The sequence below is a fragment of the Malurus melanocephalus genome, unplaced genomic scaffold (assembly GCF_030028575.1).
Source record: "Malurus melanocephalus ecotype Western Australia unplaced genomic scaffold, MMel_1.1 scaffold_735, whole genome shotgun sequence".
NCBI lineage: Eukaryota > Metazoa > Chordata > Aves > Passeriformes > Maluridae > Malurus > Malurus melanocephalus.
This window is the reverse complement of record NW_026623967.1, coordinates 136,146-160,048: the sequence shown is the minus strand read 5'-3', so window position 1 is coordinate 160,048 and position 23,903 is coordinate 136,146. Positions and strand designations below refer to the sequence as shown.

At 37.6% G+C, this 23,903-nt stretch overlaps 1 protein-coding gene across 1 annotated transcript in view; it reads right to left on the bottom strand.

The window, feature by feature from the left end:
- The window catches only part of LOC130584612 (protein furry homolog), a 141,041-nt gene that overhangs the window by 92,303 nt on the left and 24,835 nt on the right, over positions 1-23,903 (bottom strand). Inside the window, exons 2-3 of the mRNA XM_057384698.1 lie at positions 17,451-17,650; positions 3,544-3,597 (exon numbers count right to left, since the gene is read on the bottom strand). Of these exons, the coding sequence (XP_057240681.1) occupies positions 3,544-3,597; positions 17,451-17,650 (254 nt within the window). The remainder of the gene's footprint in view (positions 1-3,543; positions 3,598-17,450; positions 17,651-23,903) is intronic.

The window sequence follows — 23,903 nt, the reverse complement described above, 5'->3', positions numbered from 1 at the left end:
GGAAAAAAAACCCACATAATTTCCCATATGTATTCTTTTTTATGTACATGCACACCTAAAAAGGAAAACACAGTGTAAGGAATCCAGTTTGTTAGGCTAATGGAGAGACATTCAGCAAGTCAGGATAAGTACCATCACTCCATACATTGCTCAAGATCCCATTATTTGTTCGAGGAGGGTGATGCAATTGGCAGCCAGATATCCTATCAGCCTAACAGAAAACACTGACTACACCTGTGTGGAAAGAAACTGGCCTACGGCCAGCCAGGTTTCCAGACGCTGGATCCATCACCAACATCACAAGCAGTGTTCCTAAAATGGTGTTTGAGAATGGGCAGGAAAAAATGCTGGTTCTCAGAGAGCCAGAGATAGAACTATTTAAGGGTAGTAAGCAATGCTTTCATAACCATCTCAAACAGTTTGAGGGTTTCCATGTTAAATTTGATGCTGATTACTTTGGGTAGTCAAAATTCCATTCTGCTCATTGTTAAGTTACTTTTTGGGGCTTGTTTTTTTCACCTCCAAAGCTGAGTAGCAAAAAGCAAATTTTAAATCAGGTCATGTCTTATTTCTGTTACTTTTTAATTTATCATGAGAAGACTGAGCTCAGATATTTTAAAGCGACTGGTGACCTACTCACTTTGGCACTACCTATCAATTTCACTCAAACTGAATAGAGATAATTTTGATAATGTCAAAAAGAGAAAATTAGGTTCCTCTGACAGTGTGACTCTGATTTTCTATGCCCTAAAACTGAAAGTAAACATTATTAGACACTGCTAAAAAAAGTTTGTTCATGGGGATTCTTCCTCTTTCCCCCCACTGTATCTGTAGTAGAAGTATCAGGAATGTCATGGGTAGCTTTTTTTTGGTTTTGCTAGATGACTTAATGGATTTCAGAAATAAACACCAAAGGTTTCTACACCTTAACTGGAAAGGGGAAGTAAGGAATTACCAATCTGGTCTTCCTTCATCCCACACACTCTTTCAACATCTGAGTTAACTTCAAAAATGAAACTTGAATGGTTTCACTTAAAAGCACAGGCCTTCTCAATTGGGTAGGTATCATGTCAAGTCATGATGTTGAGAGTTTCCCAGGCAGACCACAGTTTTGTTTTACTATCCATACTTTCATGACAACTTTATAATACTCACGTTATCATTTGAAAAATGGCTTTATAACGAGATGTACTCACATAATCTACCGAGTGAGACATGCCAAGCAAAGACTTTTATGCTGTTTTCCTGTCTCTAGCTCACTTCTATCAAATCTCTACAAAATTTCAAATGCAAATTATTTGACTACAACTTAAACCATTTTATGATTGTTTGAATTTAGCTGAACTAAAGTAATTTTAGTAAGTATGACTCATGTTCTTGAAAATTGGCTTGAAAGCCAGGTTCAGGTCCCATCTGCCAATCACAGTCATACATCAATCCCAGGATCACTAGAACATCACAAAATGATCATGCTATTTAAGCAGAAAACAATGTGAAATCTGAAAAAGGAAATATTGCCAGAGGCTGGCAAATAATTCTGAAAATTTCAGCTTAAATAATTTGTTTTGAAAATTTCAAGAAACTGAAAGCAAGGTTTTCTGACAAGATGTCTCAGGAAATCTCAGCACTACCTTTGCACATAGGCAGGACTCTGAATATGCATATAGAAAGATATATTAATGTCATATATAACAAAATTTACTTTGGTGTTTGGTCTGCATCTGTTTTTTTTTTTCCTACCCCCTGCATTCAGGGTAGATTGCTACAGCACTAAACACACAGCTGTTTCACTCTAGGAAGCATTTGCTGTTCTCACCAAATGATCTTGACTTAATTACTCAATTTGCTGTCTACTTACCAGTAACTAGGAGAAACATCAGTCTTCCAATTCATCCTTTTAAAGTGCCACAATTTGCTTAGCCATAAATATTTAATCAAATCATGGCCACCCATTATGAGTTTGTTTAATACACTGCAGGAACAGTATCACAAGATTTGCATCTGGGCGGATTAATTTGTTTTGTTTTCCCATTTGAGTGTAAAACTCTTCCCACAGGAAGGAATAAAATACGTAWATAAAATTAAGGTCAGAATACCACAAAGAATTTCATGAGGCAGGTAGGGAGTAGTCAGAAAGCAACTTCCTTTAGCCTACAGTGGCTGGTTTCACTGCGGGGTCTCTGTGGTCAGTGAGGCAAACAGAGCTCCTGAGTGTGACTCAGAGGTCTCACCTCCTCTGTTCACCTCCTGCTCTGAACAGCCCTCCAAACAGCCTACCTCTCCCCAAAAGGCAGCTACAGAACAATCCAGAGTGTGTCACTTTGTCAAGTTAAAATGATAAAGTGAGTCTTTGTGAATGCCAGTGGAGTCTCATAAGAGATCTTCTGGTGAAATGTCCCAGAAAACTCAAAAAATATTAATCTGAGGTTCTGAAACTGTCCTTGCACCTATATCCCCTCAAAAGTTAATCAATATGGTACCTGCAGTTTATGGCATTGGTCACAGCTACTTTTGGAGTTGTTGATGCTGATTCTGCTGTCTTTCTGTGCTGTGTTTCTGGCCCTGCTGGCAGCACAGTGGTGTGGGCAGATGTGAAGTCAGTAGCAATGGTGACAGCAATGGCACACCTACAGTTTATCACTCTTCTTCATGGGGAGTGAGGCTTGCCAGTTTTGGCATCCTTTATGCAACTTAAACTCTTTAGAACCTATGTTCCTTTATTTCAAAGTAGGTTATTCTAGATGTTGCTGACAAAAAGAAAGACTGCTGATAAAAATAAATTGCTTTAGATAATCAATTAGAAGTGTGTAGGTTGCTGCTGGTTTTATCTTTATACTTGTTCTATTTCCCTTACATAATAAATTCAATAATCTACACCAATGCCAGATGTAAATTTCATTTTATTAATTACAATTTTATTGTTCTGCTAAATTTAATCTAACCTATTATATAAATTCTACCTAATTTTTAATACTTTTTCCCTGCCCACCATTTTTTAGCAATTATTTACCTTATTATATCCAGGCATTTATCCTGACAATTGAACTTACACTTAATTTTAAATAAAACAGGTTGGCTCAGCCTGTTTGAAGCACAACACACATGTAAGTCATGCCAAGTCACAGCTACAGAGACAAAGTGGATGATGAGATTGATGGCAATGACCATGATTCTTTAGGCCCTCACATTACCTGTAAAAGAAACTTCATAAAAGAAAGATTGGGGGCCACACACCTGTTTCAAAACCCACATATTCTGAAAAGATACAAATTTTTCTTCAAAATTTCCATCAGGGGAAGCAGACAGGAAATAATATATGTGCCTAATACACTGTAAAAAAGAACAGGTTCTATGGCAAAAAAATATCAAGCTTAAAAACAGAAGGGAAATCCTTCCAATTTAAACCCAAGTATGGTTAGGCAAAGTACATAGAGAGATATTGCTTTAGCAGTATGCAACAGTAGCATAAGGACACTAGAAGGCCCTCCAAGTACTTCTCTTTTAGCCAGAGGAATAGAAATAATGTCATTTCAAGTGTCTTACTTGATCAAACTGGGGATCTTCTCCTCGTTGCAGAGATTTGGTCAGCAGCTTCTCCTAAAAGAAAATACATTAAATGCATATTATTTATGATCAAAACTATTGTATATACCATCAACTCTACTATTATTTTTGTTAGAATTTTTACTCATATAATGTGCCTTCTGATCTGATCCTGGAGATACCAGAGTATTTGTTTAATGTGCAAAGGGAGCTTCTGCATATGTTTGAGCCAATACTGACAGAGTGTCTTCAGTGACTTTGGAGTCTTTTCACAAAAGAAAAGGACTGGCCAGTCATTGAATCTGAGTTGGCACTCACACTGATGATAAATTCTTTCCACATTCTAAAAAGCACCTAGTATTTCCTCTAATACATAACCAAGGGGCTCTATTCACTTACTTGATGTAGCTTCTTGTTATAAAACTACCAGGCAATACAATCATGTCCATAGATAAAAAGCATCGTGCAGGACATACTAAAAGAAGACAGAAGATACTAAAAGATCTTAGAAGAACCAAAGACCATAGAGTTCATTTTAAAGGAAGTCAATTGTGGGGAAAATTATTACTGAAAARAAAAATTTTGGAATGGAAGCAAATTTTCAGATCATATTCTTGGAGTAACTGCGAAAGTCAAAAAAGAACTGCCCAACTCAGAAATGAGTAACCATGTGTGAACATCCTTCATRACTTTTTTGTTAAGCAGGCTGAACTACTGAGACATGGAGAAGTACAAAGGCCAATATTCTAGATGGATGCAACAGTATACAAAACATGAATCTCTTAACCACAATGAAAATAAACAATACAGGAGGGCAGGTGACCGTCTAAAAAACATGTCGCTTGTCACCATCACAAATCTGCTGTGAATTATACTACTGTTTTTGGTGTCTGAAATATGCCAGTGCCTTATTCTTCTGTAAATCATGAATCTTTCTTCGCTGACAGCTGCAAGACTGGGACTCTCCCACCAGCTCAGAATGGGATTTTGTGCTCAGCTTTCAACAAACTATTACACTCATCAGCATCTGTTAATGTAGCGGCAAACTACTGTCACTGCCAGGGGATATTAGATACAAAATAAAGAAATCTGTAAAGCTGATGAGATATGGAAATGCAGAAATTTGAGACAGACTGAAGATTTCTATTATTTACTGTTTTCCTCAGAAGCAAATGTTGCCCAGTATAATCTGCTGACTGATTTTGAAATTAATTATACTGATCCACTTGAAATGCCAGCTGGCAAGGAGGCCAACTATGCGGTGACTGCAGTGTCCCCTGACTACCTACCAAATACAAAAATCAACAAAATGTTTTCTACTGAGTCACTGATTTACCTGGAACAGCCATCAATATTTTTCATCGTTTTCTCAAATATCTAAAGTGACTCCTCCAGGTTACATTACAGGCACAACAGCTATTACATACAACTTTATGACAGATTATTGGTGATGAACATCTGCAGTAAAACCTTGTAACCCTGAGAAAAACACAGGACACTACCCCCCGCTGCAGTCCTCCTCTTCCTCAACCAGTAACTTGGTGCTACCCTGCTTAGTTGTGTCGCACAGGAGGACAATACTTCTTTTGTCTATTGCTGCTCACTGAAAAGGACAGCAGATAAACTTTCAAAAGCAGTGTTTGATTTATTTAAAAGGAAAAGGATTCTTAAGTTTTCATGGGTCCTGAACAAATCAGTGTACCGAAAATTACTGCAGTTTAGGGGGGAAAAAAATCAACACCCCCTTTTTTAAAAAAAATATGAAATTTCAGATTCTTTGGCAAAAGACTTGTGTTACTATAGAGAATCTTCTTAAGGTCTGTTTCAACAAACAGGGCTTCAGCATGCAGAAGCTTTGTGTTTCCATGACCAACACTGCAATGCCTGCCTTTCAGTGTTTCAGGCAGAAAGGTAGTGTGGGATCCCAGTCAGGAACTGCAATCTTGAAAATATCCTTATCACCTGTAACCTATCTCTGGAAGCACACACACCTCCCAGACAGTTAAGATTCTGATGATGACATTCCCCAGGGGATGCCTCTCTGAGTTAAAGAAGATGCCTCCATTCTGACAAGGCATTATAAATCATCACTTGCCCTCGCACAGGTGCTACACCTAGGCTTCCCCAGCCATTGTGCACTGACCTATGCAGCAGCCATGGAAGTAGCAGAAGGCAGCCCTGGGATGCCGAACTGCCAAAAGCCAGGAAGGCTTCTGCTGTCATAACTTCTCAATGTCTCCAGTTTGGGGCTTCAATTAGGCGTTTTTCCTCCCTTCATCCCATCCTGCACTTACTGCTGTTCCCGCTATTCCTTTCCCCTCACACCCTTGCCAGGCAGCAGCTGCTGCTGCAGCTGTCTCTGCCTCTTTGCCATGCCCCTGTTTGGGTCCCTGCTGCTGCTTGTTCCTTGACTCTTTCCAAGGATGGTGCTGCCACTGGCACCAGTGTGCCAGGACCTAAGCTGACCCCATGGAGACAGTCTCGGCACACACTCTTCCAGATCTGGGAGTGGGGTGCCCACACCAGAGACACTCATTGTACCCCAGCAGAGAATGACAACAGCCACACAAGATTGTATGTGGGGCTTGTTGGTTTAGAGAACTCGAAGTAGCAGTTATTATTATTTATACTAATGCTGAAAGCTGAATATATAATGAACTAAATAAAGATGAAGGGCCAGATAAAAATGTAAGGGTTTGCTGTCTATGCACTCCTAAAACAGAGAAGGATGGCTACTTGCATGATGAGAATAACAACACATCATGTTACAGAAACATTGCTGAGTAATCCAAAGGCAATGCAGTTATATGCAGTTACTTCAAGTGTCCTTTGAAAACAGCAAATTTTCTTTATGCAATAATTAATTTCTTTTCATCTACAATAAACAACTTGCCTGTTCTATCTGCTTAGTTCTAATATTCTTATAAATTTTGCCATTTCCTTTTACGCAGTATTATCAACGTTGTTTCTATAGCAGGGACTATATAAAATAAATTTATACTCATGATAGGTATCTTCACTGCATACCAAAGGCTCAGGACTTACAAAGAAAGGTTAAAAGGCATAATAATGTGAAACTGCCTCTGGGTAATAGATTACATAGCGGTCTATTTACCCTGGAGATACACGTAAAGTTTTCAAAACATCCTAAAACCCTTGTCAGCCTCACAGTACAATTTTAGTTCTATTTATTTTCTTGCCCACAAAATTCAGGAAGGGCAAAGAGGCCTTTTCATATTACAAGCTGACTTATTTGAGTCTCTGAAGATATACCACATTCTACAGAAACGCCTTCCAAATCTTAGATGAACATTTAGGCTGAATTTGGAGCAAAAGCCTACAAAATACAAATAAAGAAAATTATTAACATGAAAGGGTCCATAGCTTACTGGACTATTGTTGTGGGTTAAAAGTCCTCTCCTTTTGTTCCCTTTCTTTGGGAATTTTTTTCTTCCCCCATTTGTTGCTGGGTTACGTAATTGCCGATCATCCTTTTAATTGCTGGGTGTTTAAAAAGACAATGATACCTATGGCCACACCCTAATGGTCGGAGACAGCTTTTGTGTGGTGGTGGTGGTGGGGGGGATTGGGAGTTTGGTTTTTCGCGGCTTCATGGAGAGGGGGGTTCCTGCTTGCGGCACCGTGGTTTGCTCTGCCGTGCCTGGCCGGAGGATTTCCAGCTTCAGGGGGGTGAACTCTGCTCCATCCCGTCTCGCAGCGGGTGGGATTCCTGCTCGGCTCTGTGCGGTTCTGGGTTTCTTGCTGTCCAGAAGAGCACCGGCGTTTTCTGCTGTGAGTTTTGCAGAGAAACTTTTTCTCCATCCACCTCTGCCATTTTGTATTGATCATCGCAGCCGCGGGAGATCTGAGCTAGCCAGGACCCGCGCCACCTCGTCCCTTGCAGCCTCCGAAGAATCGTCACACCCTCCCTGCTCAGCCGAGAGCCAGCAACTTCCCTGCCAACAAAACTGTAGCTTCGCCCAGAGGGAGACTGTGTTTCTATAAGGCTGTCACTAGGTTTGGGACTGGGCTGTGTTGTTGCTATTGATATTGTTACTTGTTTCACCTTGTTATATATATATATATATATATATATATATATATATATATATATATTACTAAAAATTGTTATTCCCTTTTACCCATATTCCTGCCTGAAAGCCCGTGATTTTTTTTTCAAAGCTATAATAATTCAGAAGGAAGGGGGGGGGGTCATATCCACCACTCCAAGGGGGGTCCCTGCCTTCATTGGCAAACATCTGTCTTTCAAACGAGGACAACTATAAAAAAAAAATCAGAAAATTTCAGAAGAATGGATTCTTAATAGTAACATTTCCATTTTTAATCACTAAGCTAAACATCCTTATTTCTTATTTGAAGTACTGCCTCCAATTGCATACTCTGTTCACGCTGGAAACTCTGGTGATATAAACACATTAGAGATAAGCAGTAAAGACAGTAAGGACAATTTACTATTTGAAACTATTGTTTTTCAATAAAACAAGGTAAATATTTTGTGTCGCTTACAAAACCAAATGCTCAACTAAAACTTAACTTCCTCTCCCTCGTTGCCCTTGGGAAAACATAAATAGAATAAAATAAAACAGAGTATGTTAACTATGCAATGGCAAATACCAATTTTATCATATTTGCATGTATCAAAGAAATACAATATGTAAAAATTACCCAAAAAAACAACATATCATTCAAACCCTCTATTCACACAGGCACACTAAAACATTTCTCCAAAGACTGTCACTGACTTTTAATGGTTAATGTATTAGGGATTTTTCAGGGCTGCTACACAAATATAATTGGATAAATGTACACAGGAATGGCCACCTGTCACAGAACTGAGTGCTCAGGGAAACATAAAAACAAAAGGATGTTGTAGTGCCTATTAAGCCTCACTATGTGACCATGTTATAATGATTTATAATGCCCCTTAAAGCTATTTCTAATCTCAGCAACCATTAGACCTGTTTTTTTCTACCGAGCTGTGACAGGCTCCTGTACTACTGATTGAGATAAAATACATCTTTCTGGGGTTTTTTTTTTTCCTAAAAGCATGGTGCAAGGATATTTTTACATAAATTTTAACTTTTAAAATGTTAAATGTTTTAGTGTGCACTGCACACTAAAAAAGTAGCCAGACATGCTTTACTAAGTGGTCTGCGGAGGTGGAAGACTCAACAAATATAAATAAAAATGGACCTTTTCACATAAATAGAGTAGACTCAGCCCACATTCATCTACCATAGCTGCAATATAAGTGGAGTGCATTTAAGCACAATCCCAGGAGCCCAAAAATCCCCAGGTGTAGTTCTTTCTTTTTATGATGAATCATCCCATAAACCCTCTATGCCCCAAATGAACATCTCTGTCTTACATACTTTTCAGTAGGAAAGAAAATTGGTATTGGCAGGAAAAGGTCTGCTCCAAAGCATGCCCATTATTTTTTTGTCCATTGATTATTTTGTACATACAAAACCAGGAAAACGAATCACTGTCAATCTTGTGTTCATGTGCTGTGTAACTCATGTTCCACTCCAGCTGTGTGCTCCTGCCTCCTCCCTCCCAGAATGGATCTGTGCTGATCCTGCATTGAGCAGCTTTATGAAGCCGAACTTGTGAGTATTTACTTCCATTTTGCTGTTTCAAAAATGGACATGGAACAGTCTGTGGTCCCACAAAACAAAAAAGCTCTTGCACTGAAAATAGCTCTGAACTTCTCAGGAAGTATTTTCATCTTTTATATATGTTTTTAGTATTTAGGAATTACCAACCCTACCCCAAGAAGCCTAGTTATTTTATACCTAAGCAATTAAGACAGCCAAGCTTTCTGACTGAAAAGGAAAATATGTTTACTCTGTTAATCTCTCAAACGTCTCCCACCAGAAGTTCTATGGAACGGGCAAATAAACGTCCTGTTTTCATTAACAAGTCAGCATGTCCTCATTAAACACATTAATTAAACACATTAATTGTCTGTTCAGTGGATGGCAACAGAATCTTTGACTTCTCTTGTTGCTCTTCCCAGCATCAATTAGCTGCTAGACATTTCTTTAAAGAAACTGTGTCAGTGACCATGGTAAATAGATAGTAGAAAAAGCAGAAAAGGAGATTTCCCTTATTAACCTTTGAAATGCTAAGCATGCAGCAACTGGAAATTCTAAAGGCAAACACAATAAAAGATACAATGATATAGCTTCTAGGAAACACCACMACTTTGCATAAGACAAAATGACAGATACACAAAATGCTAACAAAAACTGTGATGGACTTCATTTAACTGTTGAAAATTGAGTAAAAAAGCAATGCTAATTGTACATGGTACCTCACATGGTAGAAATGTCAAGTGGCCATGAAATATATGTAAAAAATGCTACATTAAAAAAAATATTTAACAAGCTCAGATCAAAAACCTACTTGTCATTACAGTTAATGTGCAAAAAAAAAAAGAAAGGTGCATCTTTAAAAGAAAAGCTCAGTATTACTGAGTCTATTCTTTCTTCAAGTAATTACTATGGACTTTTTTTCTAACAGCTCTTCTGTTTCATTCATGTGGAAAAGGATGTGCCCAGTATTGCTGAATACAAAAATGCAGGAAAACATCAGCTCATTTTCAAATACAGGTTTTCACTCCTTGGCTCTGACTCTTCGGCATACTCATCATACACTGCTCTGACTCAGTGACAGACTATGTCATCACACCAAGTATTGCAGGATAATTTTTTTCTGATTACCACATTCTCTGCAAAAGGCATATTTTACATAGGCTGTCTACCAAGAAAACCAAAATGTGGACACAGAAATTATGGTGATGAGAGTGTTTAGTCTCAATGAACTGGTATGTCTGAAAAAAAATGGCCAACCAAGCTGAAAAATGTATCAAATTGATTTTCAGAAGTAATCCTCTACAGAAGTAAATTTCAAGCAGCCTGAAGAGAAAAGCAAACCCACTGTATTAGAGATTGCTATTAGATGCACAGTAAAAAAATTCACATTGCAATTTTCCCAAAATAACATGGAATATAAAAAACCCCAAACAATTCACAGCAAACAAAACTGGAAGTTTTATTTCACTTACATTGAGCATACAACTCAAGGACTCTAACATTCTTACCTGAACAGTAAAAAAATTCCCAGATATGCCCTCAATTCAGTGTTGACAATAAACAGTTACAAGTAAGGTGCTTTATTGTAGGCAAGAAGTAAAATGTTTCTTTTACTACAGTATTCTAAGCTCAAAAAAGCTGATAGCCATTAGTAGACCATTTACTAAATAAATATTTTAAATACATGTTTTTGTGAAACGTGTAAATTAAGAAGAGTACCATGGATAACTTTACTGAGACTTGAGGTACACTCTAGCAAAAGGGAGAAAAGAATTTTCGTCGGCTGCTTGTTTTCAGAACTTTGTTCTATTAGGAATCCCTTTCCAGAACTGAAACTTAATGAACACATGAAAATCCTCTCTCTAATGGGATCCTCCTGGCTAGTGTTATAACACTATCCCCTGGTTTTCTCTGATCTTATTTATTCCAATACTACAGTGTACAGAAAGAGAGGTGAATTTTACAACCTCTAAGTTTGATAAATTTAAAAAGAGCCTCTAGAAACAAAGCGGGGGCATTTAAAGTTGATACCATAATTCCTTCACAGACTTGTGTTAGTAAACTGTGATTCTAACTGTAAAAATTGCAGTATAAGCAGATAAAATTTTGTTAATTGGAACCTAATTTGCTGGGGAGGGAAATTATAATGCTTTAGTCAAGAGTGGCATCATAGGGTGTACTATGAGAGGCCAAGATCTTTCATTTATGATCTTGTGCGACTGGAATAAGCATGATGCTCTGAAAAAAATATTTTATAAAGAAATTTCCATGTAACAATAAAAACACTAGATGAAAGAAATTTAGATCTCTAAGTCTATATAAAGACCTTTGCATAAAACTGCTATTTGAGGTCTTGTTTCAAACATTTATCAAGGTGTTCCAGCTACATGATCTTCATCAGTCAATATATATATTTAGAAATAAATAACATAAAGGTATGCATCTAATAATTACTTGTATGAAGAGGCTTTTGTGACAGCAAACTGCTGTGAAATAGAAGCACTGAATCATAATGGTGAATTAAGTAGATTAAGGAGACTGCAATCACAAGTGGGTAACTTGAACAGTGCTGCTCCCTCTCTTTCATCTCTAACTTCAATTTGAGAGCTGGTGAAGAGGCTGAGAGGATGCTCTTCCCTGACCTTGATGTACCCTGATCATTAGCCACATCTTTATTTCCCAAACAGAAAAGTTAAGTGACACCTCAGTCCTACATGCAAAGAGTTCTACAATAATTTTTGATACACAAAGCTATTTCTTCTGAGCAGGAAGGGCATACATGGTAGAAAAATGTGAAAACTTTTCTTTCCTGCAGAGAATGGAAAAAGCTTCCCTCCTGAGCTCAACAGGTTCCCCAAGTTATTGTAAGAGCACTGTCCTCAGCTTCAGTCAAACTTCCTGCCCATGGTGAGAGCATTGCTACGAGGATGTAGAGGATCTCTTTGTCCCAAGCARTGGATGATGTTCCTTCTATTAATGTGCTCTATATGGGTGGACTTGGCTCAGCAAAGCCCACGGGGAGGGGACAGGGTTGTGGAAGGGGCAGACTAGCCCTGTTGTGGCAGGCACTAATGGCTCCAAAAGCTGGGAATGGGTCCTGGCCTGTGGGCAGGTGTGGGTGAAAATCAGAGAAAGTCATTAAGGCTGATTAGTGACCTTAGGGCCCTGACCACTGGTTACCCACTTAGAATAATGTGACCTAATTCAATAAAGCTCACAGGAAGCCCTTATCAGTTGATTTGAATAAATTTGGARTTGTAATTGCAGGGTTGCTTCAGGCACAGCAGAGATCTCTGTAAACAGGAATCACATTTCTCTCAAGACCCCAACAGCCAGGGGAAATAAAGGATAGCAAATGACCCTGCCCATCGTAAGCTGCTGCTCTAGCAGGTTAGAGTATTGTCACCATCTGTGCACCTGTTTTCAGAGAACAGGAGATGAGGAAAGTGTATTTTTAAAATGAACTTAAGAACTACTGCCAGCAGTTTTTCTTTAAAACTCCTTTACTTGGGGCTTTCTCAGCTATGTTTTTATTTCGAAGACTGTAACCGTACCATATGAGATGTGTCTCTGGGTGATTTGATCTGAAGCCTTTCCGTCCTGGCTATGGTACTGATTTGACAGACTTTCAAGGAGGATGCCCGGTGCCCTTGCAGAGCTAACATAAGCCTTCACTGCTCCTTTGCTACCAATATGGTGGCCCTAAAAGCCCTAGCTTCCACATGTACTTTGTGCCCAGCTAGTGAAACAAGACCTTAGTGGGAGGTTTTCCAATTTGGGAAGGCAGTTACATGAAATATTTCAAGTCTTCTCCTATTAGTCATGCCACCAGATATGCAGGGTCAAATATGGTATAATTCAAGCTGTCTGATGTGTAAACTGTGCCATGCCAGATTCAGGCCCAGAAAAGAGCACATAAATTAAGCAGCACCTCATTGACTTCAAATGTGACTCTGAACACATGAAAAAGGATGAAGCTGTTGTGAAACTGTGGAAACACCTCTTTATTAAATCGCTACTTATCTGGCAAGAAAGCTACCAAAGAGTATACTTGATTTTCTTCTGTCCTTCATGATGGCAGACCAGAGATAAGACTGGCCTGAAATGACTGTAGTAGGACTTTCATTTTCTGGATAGTGGTAATAACCAATACCCTTAAATGACACAAAAGTGTGTTTAAGAGCACATGGTAGAGTCTCTGCTATATTTGCATATGTCTCCTCTTGCCTAGAGAAAGAGAAGCCTAGACTAAAGCTAATGAGAAATCAGTGCCACTATATGTGTTGGTTGGTCAGCCTCTGCAATTTGCATTATTGTTTCCTTTTTTTCAGTCTTCCTAACCATCTGCTTGGCTGTTATCACCCACCCTGTTTTGAAATCGATATCTATTTTAATGTCTTTGAGCTTCTAATGAAATGGAAGTAATAAGTACACTAGTATCAACCATATGACTCCTTTCAGGGTATTTTTCTGGTGAGATGAAACCTGCCTGATAAAAGGAAAAAGTAATATCCAGAATACATGAATATGCTTATAGTCCAAAACCTATAATGTGTAAGTTCTGTTCTYGAGTTCAGTATTCAGAGAGATCCTGAATTTAGATAAGCTCAGTAAAAGAAGATGCTTGCAGGAGAAAAGCATAATGAAAGTTTACCAACAGCTAAATTAACCATTAACAATTGTCAATGCCTGTAGCTCCCTATGTTTTATCAATGTCTACAGCTGTGTGTAAGCACTGCTAAAAGCGGTATTTAAAGATTAGCCAGCCCTGTATGCACAGGATGAATTATTACCCAAAGTGATAATCATCACTCCTAAAAAGGAAACTATTTTCTGGGGTTTCTCCTTACAGAGCTGTGAAACATATTCTTTCATTTGAACTGGCAAGAATATTTCCATGGCTTCCCCTTTCTAGCTTCATTTCAAGGTCACCACTGCTTGAAAAAAATCAGCAGTAATATATCAAATTGTGTTTGTAAGTGAAGCAATCTGGAGAAGAGTTAGAATATAAATTGATAACATTAAAAGGAATTAAATTAGCGGTGAAATAAGGTCTCTGGAATAAAATCTTAGTATTTGTTACAAATAAGAAAAATTATCTACAGCAAAAAAGCAGCAAGTTATTAAATGTTATCAAGAAAAAAATATTTACATTTCAGTTATGRGAATGTAATTTTATAAACTTGACAATCCACTTTAATTAAGTCTGCTGTCAAATACTTTTAATTTGGATTAATATAACTTGACAATCTGGGTACAGTAGTTAATTATTAAAAATTAGCCACATGATTGTGATGTTAATATAATTCCTGAATTGTTTGTTATAGATCAGAAATCTTAAAAAGGGGAAAAAYTGACCTGAAATTCTGAATAAAATATTCTCTAGACAAACTTAAAAAACATCAAATCTGGAAACAAAAGTTTTCCATTTTGACTTGTTAAAGACTTAGCAGTGGATAGTTAATATTATATTCATGCATAGAAAATATATTAACTGAGGAGTGAGTTTTTTATGATGATGACTGCCAGATCCATTAACCAAAATGTCAAATAATCCTCAGTTGCCAGCCAAGGCAGCAGTAGGAGTAGGTGACATTGCCCTCTACTTTGTCTGCCATTGGAATATTGCTATCCCAGACAAGATTTCATGGGGCTGCAGGACCAGGTGGGTTTGCTGTGCCCTTCACTGATTTCTAGTGAAACAGCAAAAATTTCTTGTGCCTTCCTAGCATCTGCAACTCATGGTGTGGCACAAACAGGGTTTTCCAACACAGTTGTCAGAAGACTGTAATTTACACTTAGGCTCTGTGTACATCACAAAAGCAAGAGATGGATTATTACATAGGCACAAAGAACCCAAAGAAACTGAGAAAAAAATAATCATAAAAACAACAGTAATGATAATCAGAAAGTATACGCCGGGAAAATATATGTATGAAAAGAATTATCTAGGTAAAAAAGGTATCAGTAAGTATTTAATTTAACCATAGCAACTTCAGAGCTTCAATGTGAGCTAGACTTTGTCATAAAAGAGATGAAAAAGCAACATTATAAACAGATCATTTTAGCTTATCTAAAAGATATCCTAAGTATTCATCACTCATTACAAAATTAAACTGTCATATCTAGTAATGACTTAGAGAATTCAAACTAGAAATATCTCACTTGAGCATTCTGAAASTTTGACTTTCTTTGAAGCACATTTGAGTGTAATTAGAACAGAATCTTCAAAGAGCTCACCATCTGACTACCTATTGTGAAAAAAGGCCAAAAGGTAGCTTTTCACCAACAATTTATAAACTTCATCTCCCACATCCCTGGGACTTCCTGGTCACAATTCTAATCAGCAGAGTAAAATGGGGGAAAAAAGATGGTAAACATTCAAAAGCTACCTCACAAAAAGGGTAGACTTAAATTCTTAGCTGTTATTTGAGAATAATTTTTGCCGTTTTCCCTTGTCATTTCTTTCATTACAACCTAATTATTTCACAACCATTTTGACTGAACGTCTACAGAATCCTGCTCTCATTGGTCACAGTCAACCTCAAATAGAAGCATGCCATGACTTGTAAGTTTTATTAGTATTAATGAATGAGAGGTGAGTATGTAATTGAATTATTGTTAGTGTCTCATGGTCAGGTCCCTGTAAAAAATACACTCTGAAAATTATGACAAGAAGGTGACATTCCGGTCCCATCTAATATTTTTACATTCTGCATTGAGTTTACCAAATGAAATTCCATTGAACAACCTATAGAATAAGATCAACATTCAGATATTCACAGTTTCTCAGAGTGACAAAACCAATATATTACCACACAGCAACTCAAAATCATCTGAACACAAGGTGAAATGGGAATAAATCCACGCCCGAAATCTTATATGAAAACACAGAAATCGTGTTTAAGAGTAACAAAGGTGCTGAAAGGAAATCATGTCCTCAGTCCTGGTCTTTCTGTTGTTTTCCTGACCTTGTCAAGTAATTTTATACACATTGTGTTTTAAACTTTTTAAGACATTCATTCTAYGTCACATGAAGCATGGATGGTAATAAATAGCTACTGGTATTTTATTTTCTCAAAGGACCTATCCTATGACTGTCACTTCATTCTACATTTTGTGATTTGGAGAGGACTCATCAAAGAAGAAAAAATGGATTTTTGTCAAAATACTCTGAATGGTTAGCTTTTTTTTGGGTGTAATTTCCAAATTATGTAAGATAGTTCTGTCATCTTGCATCTACCTAATGTTTCAGAAGAAAGCCTGGTAAAACTTTCCAAGCATCAAATGCTTCTGAATCTAAATCAAAGCTAAACAGATGCCATCAGAATAAAGAAAATTTTTATTTTGCCCTTCAAAATATCCAGTCCTGAAAATGGGGAACTAAACTGAACCCAAAGTATTCTGCCTTGAACTTTGTAACAAAAACATTCTAAGATTTTATAAAAACTCTCTTATAGCACAGAAGTTATAACAGAAATTTCTGGTTATTTTTAGATCTTGGGGKTTTTTTTACCTCATCAGAACTAAAATAAAAGTAATAGAAATATTCTTCCTTAATCAAAATAGCAAGAATATATATAAAATGGTGTCACAAATTAAATGAGCAGGCTCCTGGAAGTTCAGTTACATAASACAAATTACAACAGCCATACTTGCGTGTTAGATTTGCCCAAAATGCAAATAACAATGGCTCTCTCACTGTACAAGACCTTGTAATGTAACTCCTTTTTCAAATGCTGCATGCTTTTTCATATCTGGAAAATAGGTGCTATAGCCCCTCATTACATTATCTACTGTCAGAGATCTATTACTGTAAGAACTAAAAGAGAAGCTAAGAGTCATAGTCATTTTCGTGTTTTAACTGAAAACCTGTAATGCTCAGAAACACTGCTTTTATCATATTTCAGCATTTTCTAATCTATTTTGACTCAAGTGACTGCTCTCCCAACTGTGAAATCTATGCCAGCTGACACCCCTTCTGCCTCTCAATCCCATTAACATGTGCCCATATTGCAAAGAAAAATTAAATATTAATTCTTTTTCATGTCCCGCCTTTGGCATATCTTGCATACCTCTGCCCTCTCCCGCAACGTTCCAACTGCCATAGCAGCACATCTTGCAGTCTGGAAAACACTATCAAACTCCAACGCAGACTACAAGCAAAATATTCTTCATTGCACAGCAAGCAAGCCTGATTTTAAAATAAATTCAAAGCACAGTATATAAATATATATGTATATGTATAAAATGTATATATATAAATACATAGAGATTATTTTCACTCACAAGAGGTTCTGCCATGATGATGCGAATCTTGCGTTCAGCCAGAGTAGTAAAGTTAACAAACAAGCTCTTCAGGACATATTCGCCTGGTTTACTGTCCGGGTCAATGCTGATTGGCAACATGGCTGGAGGTCCTTTTTCTCTCTGTGTGCCAGAAACAGGAGGAACAGGTGGCTTGATGTATCCGTTACCAACTGGAGAAGCTGAAATGTAGAAAAGACACATGTACTTTTGAGTAATTCAACATGGTTTAACCTTTATAGAGCACCTCAACAGCCTTCTACACTGTCAAAGCAAAATTAGAGACTAGCTGCTAATTAAAGACATATACAACACATAAATGTATCTTCCGTGGTACCATGGGTAAAATATACATTATCTAACTGGAAGAAGAAATCAAAGACAAAATCTTTTCTATTAATATTGAGAGGTGTTTTTTGGTCTTTTTTGGTTTGTTTTTTTTTTGCATGGTAATATTTGCTGACACTCAAGTGTTTGAATAACATCCTCATTTCTTATCTTTTGCTTGCAGGTCAAACCTATAACTCAGTTGTCAAGGAACAAAAATTTATTTTTTATTGCTATTCAAGCTAGGTTAGCCTTGCAAAAGTCAGGAGTCTCATCTTTTGATTATGGTGTGTAGTAAAGGGTCTTATTCTCCTCTAACTTACACTGCGGTCAGTCAAGAATGACTCAAGAAACAATACACGTTACCAGTATAAATCTGACATGAAGAGTCAGACATGAAATGTTTTCCATGGCCAAAACAATATTAATTACGTGTTAACTTTCCTGAAACTACCAAACCCAAGTTCCACTTGGCACTTCTGAGATTACACCTGGTGTATTGCGCTCAGTTTCATGCTTTACCATACAAGAGTGACATTGCTACTACAAAACAAGACCAAGAGAAGACCATGAAGATGGTCAGGTGCTCACTAGATTAGTAAAGACTGAGAGTGTTGTACTGATTCAACCTTGAGAAGAGAATCTTGTTGCCCTCTTTAGCCACCTAATGGAGTATAGCAAAGATGACAAGGAACTGCTCTCTTCTTTGAGCACAAGATGATGGGACAAGAGCCAACAGACATTAGTTTGAATGTGGGAAATTTCAGTTAGATATGTGGAAATAATCTCCACTGTGAGGGGGTGATCAAACACAGATACATGTTGTCCAGAGATACAGCACAAACTCTGCTTTTGGAGACACTTGACTGGACAAGGCCCTGAGAAACCTTCCCTAGCTGGTGAGCAAGCTGAGGCTCAACTAATCATCCACCAGGGATACCTTCCAATTAAAATGATYCTGTGATTGAATTCCCCATAACGAGTATCTGTTTTTCTGTGAATGAAGGAAAGTAAGTTGAAGCTCTTCAAATTTTACTATTTTGCACATACAATTTCCAAACCAAAATCCTCAGGGCTCAGCTCTTACTAGCAATAAAAGTCATGTTTGGTCTTCAGGCAGGTACTGGTAGCACCCTCTCTGTTAGTTTTGCCAGAGACAGTAAATTTCAGTAACACTGGCAAGACCAGCTATTATCCAGTCTGATGTAACGCAAGTGTCACAATGCCCACAAGCACTACTAGTGATTGGGACAGAAAGGCTTTAATGCAATATAAGCCATGGAAATATTGTGAACTAAAACCATTTCCCCACAGCACTGTACTCTGGAGTGTTATATTATGTCTCATCCAGGTTGCAAAGCTGGAGAGAAAGAATGAACTACAATGATGGTTGCCTCACATCTAATACCTTTAGCCTTTTCCTTTCAGGGACAGAATTACAGCTGTTACTGAAAGTAATTGTCAATTATTAATAACGTGATTGTTTTAAGAATAAATGAGATTTTTTCCTAAGTACTTTAACACTTCACTGCAGAACAAAAATGAAAAAAATTCCAAAAGAAGAATCCTTATTATTTGAGAGCATTCAAAATATGGCAGAATCAGAACCCAAAATCATGCACTGAAAAGGATCCACTGGAGAAAAGAGAACATGTTTTCTTTCAGAAAAAAAAACAGTTTAAAAGTTCCTACATTACTACAACAGAGAACAGAAATGCTTCTCTTCCTGTAGCTATTACTCTGCAAGTGTAACACATCTATACTTTTCTTTGAAAAGAACCCCTGCCTGACAAGGTATAGCATCAATCTTCAGCACAGCAATAGCACTTCTCCCACTGCGACAGATGTTTCTGGCTAGATTTCTTTCCTGCAAAGTTTCMCTTGATTTTTGAGGGCAAAAGCATAATAATAGAATCTTCCTGGCAGTATGACTCTTCACACAAAATGAAGAGTATAAAACAACCCTACATTCATATTGCACAAAACTTGTTCTAAAAATACACTGTTGTTCTCAATAATAATCCACTTCAAAGTAGTAAAAAAAGAGCCACTAGAGAAGAGTTCAAGTGCTACTGCTCTTCTGTCACCACCTGGGTGAATGAACATGAAGAYAGTGGGACGCAAAGGATCAGATACAAATTTTTATGGACTATTGAATACACTAGGCAATGGAAATCTCTCCACAAATAGCTTTAGGATGGAGTGAGACAATATTTTTACAATTACAAATATATTTGCCAAATGCGTGGTTTTCACTGGCTTGCATCTATCCATGAAATCAGTTTGATCGCCCAGTGCTCAGTCAGGAAAACTTTTTTATGAGTGGTGAAACCAATTTTCTTAAGATTTGTGTCCTCTATGCAGTGAAAGCGCCGTCCTTCCCAGTGCCACCATGCCGAGCTGCCCGCGCTTTTGGCAGGCTCGGTGCCGAGCACTGTGCCTGGGCTGGGCTCTGCTCCAGCCTCCCCTGCCAAGCACAGCACACCCGAGCCGGGCCGCCCTGCACCAGGGCCAGCAGCCAGCCTGGGCTGCCTCCTCAAGGAATCTGCAGCAATCTCATCAAACACCAACTTGCCTTCTCCAGCAACTCTGCTTTGAACCTGGCTGATGAGTTCAAAATGTACTGTGAAGGCATGCATAGATCCAAGGAATTCAAGGCAGGCAGGCAGGTGGTGCCTGAGATCAGGTACGCTTCGTGTCCTGATGAAAGTAAATTTGAGAAACCTTAACCATGCTACCACTGGGAGCTGCCACCCTAATCTTCAATCATTGTGGCATTCAGCCAGGATTCTGAGACTGGAATTTAAATCCACACATTACTTGTTAGTAGGAAGCCTTTTAACAATGATTCTGTTAAGTTTGTGACACAGGTGGAATGAATCTTTTTTTCCAGACGTCTAACTGAAAAACCACTTATTTGCGCACCATAATGCAATTATCTGCGAGACTTGCCAGTGTTTATTCTAGTTCTTCTCAGAAATATAGAACTGTATATAATATAGAACTGCCTTTCCCCCAAACACAGAACAAGCATATCCTGGGGTTAACATCCATCATTACTACAGCAATTACAGCAGTTAGAGAAATGACTGACATGTGACATTGATTAAGTTCAATTTTTTAAAAGACCATTTTGTAGCTGTTAACACCATTTATGCATCTTTAGTGTGAAAGCTAACATTGCCAACACTGCAAATGTCTGGAGTTGATCATGAACTATTATATGCAGGTTTGGCTTTCTAAGGCATCTTTTCAGCTCCATTATCTCCAGTATTTGCATATGCTTGCTATTTGAATTGCAAAAATCTGTCCCAGTGACAAGACTATCACTGACATCTATGCTGATAATACATGAGCTTTAACAGAATATAGCTTTTATGTCTCAATTGAGAGCCCTACAAAGCTCACCAAAACAAAGTTGCCTCTGAGACATAAAACTGGAAATCAAGGACTCAAAATTTAAGAAATAGGTGCATTGGAGTTATCCATAGTTCATAGCTATCCTTTATGTTCACACATAATGGGAGCTTCAGAAGCAGCAATAAAAAGATGTGCTCAGTTTTGCCATCTACACCAGTGAAACACTGCCCCATTAAATAAAAGGCATAATTTTAACATGAGAAATCGGCATATATAGTTTGTATGGGCTGATGTAGAAGATATCTGGAGGGAGGTGGGCAGAAGGAAGGAGTTATACTCAATTTGAGATACTGACTTCCCCAACAAATTTGGTTTTTACTGCATGATTTCAAAATATTAGATGTTATACAAAGAGAAGTACCAGAACAGACCACAGAAGCATTTAGTTTGAATGTCTTCACATTGAAGATTGAAGGGTACTGGGCACCACACAAGTACTACATTAAGCTAAACCCTTTACCTAGAGAAAAGTAGCTCATTTCCCAGGAGAATGAATGGTCATACCAGCACATGGAGGAGACCATAGTACCCCTGATAGCCGAAGACTCTGCAGTAGCAGGGAATCTACAGATCAAGATTAGGAATTTGTACACATATTTAAAACTCCTGTCCTATGAAAATCCGTAACAAAGTTTAACTATGCTTGATCAACTACAAAATGTCTGTACCATTTGGGGGTGTAGTTCTGCCTGAAACACATTTTCTTTTTCCTGTTTCTCTACTATATGTGCAATAAGYGGAATTTCAGATTATACTTTTATCATACAGGATATTTTCTTTTGGTCCAGATTTTAATCAAATTACTTTCTCAATGTCTCAGTGTTTTTAAAAAAAACAAACACAAAGAACAAATATGGGCGCATCAATGCAGTATCGCACATGGTTGTCATCACAGCCACATACTATTGCCACAGAAAGRCTTACTGACACAAAAGCATTGCTAAATTTTTCCATGTATTGATCATTTCCCTTGATCAGAAAGAGAGTTGTAAAAAGCACAAAACTAGTTTTAGTGCAACACACAGTCAAAATCAGATCATGGGGATGAGTACCAAATTAAATTACCATAAGAGATCACCTGCTATGATCTGTACTACAAGTACTTTTCTTAAAGTTGTAAGAGGAATCAAAACTAGTGAACCATCACAATACACACACCAAGAATCTGTGCTATGCTGGATACAACTTCAGCTGTACACAGTTACTGAATTTTCATGTTTTTAAGCAGAAAAAACAGAGGTTGCACTTTTTTTTAGTAAATTGTGTTATATTTACACTTTAGCAACAATGAATGAACTAACAAGACAAACGCAAACATCTATTTGCAGCATTTTCATACCTACCGAGCCCCTTTATAAAGCCGATCATGGTGGATTTTCTCCAACATGCTACTGTAATATCCATAARCTTGTGAATACCTTAAATGTTTCACTCCTTCAGTTAGAAAAGTTAGAATCCTTTTCTAACTAAAACTGAAAAATAAATTACTTGTTTCATAATCCTGTTTCACACTTCCTCACCGCATGTGAGGAAGACATTTCTTTCAGTTCCTCGGTATTGTTTTTCAACAGACAAATGCTGAAGACCTACAATGTGTGAGCTGGAACAGGCCTGTGATCAGCTCAGCCTTTCCATAACCAAAGAAGTAATTTTTAGCTCCAGCTTATGATGATGGCCACTCACAGAGTGGCTGCAGGTCTATATTTATCCACAAGTACATACTATGCTGACAGATTAGTGAAACTACTTCAGGCACTCCAAGAACATGAGACAGGATAATGGAGCTCGGCAAAAACAAACCATACGTATCAAACACATGTRTTACTATACAATCCAGGCTGAAAGGAATAAGTATAGAAACACAAAACACAGTGATAACACAGGATGGGGTTTGTTTTGTAACTAAAGTCTTTTGGCCAAAAGTACATTCAGTCTAAATTCCTTTTGATAAAACCAACCCAGCATCTCTTCTTTTCCCATGCCAAGAGTCAGTGAGAAACCACACACCCTTAAGAGTAACTGTACATCTGCTGCAATGACTCTTGAGAAAATTTGCTTTAAAACTGCAATTATAATATTAAAAAGGAAACATATTATTAAATAAAGCATGAAGAATTTTATTTACAAGGATATGGTTAATATGCCACAAAAGGTTTCTTTTTACCTTTCGAAGGGGAACATTCCCTATTAATTCAAGCTTGATAGACAGAGAATTAAAAAAAAAGCAAACTTTTGCTGAAAGAAACAAACTAAAAGTCTAGCAGATCCATTTTAAGCTTGGTGAAATAAACTGTAAGATTCCCAAGGAAAATGTCATTCCTGCATATTAGTAAGATGCAATAATAGCACTATTTTAATGTAAGCATTATTTTCATAATTAATTTGCATGTTTCAAGAAAAAATAACCATAAAGGTTAAACAGTTAACCAATAAAACATATGACTAATGACTTGAAACACCTATTATAAAAAACAAATTAAAAGTACAGAACTTTACAACAAGCAATCTATGCCACTAATGTCTGCTCCTTTTTGTGTTTCTGACTCTTTCTTAGGAGGAATTACAATCAAAAATGAAAGACCAGGAAGAATTCAATGGACAACAAGTTTCCAGACTATCTGGTAAGTAAAAATGTTAATTGTGTTAGCTCTGCTGTTGGCCTTACCCTTCACAGGCAATGAACTTAAC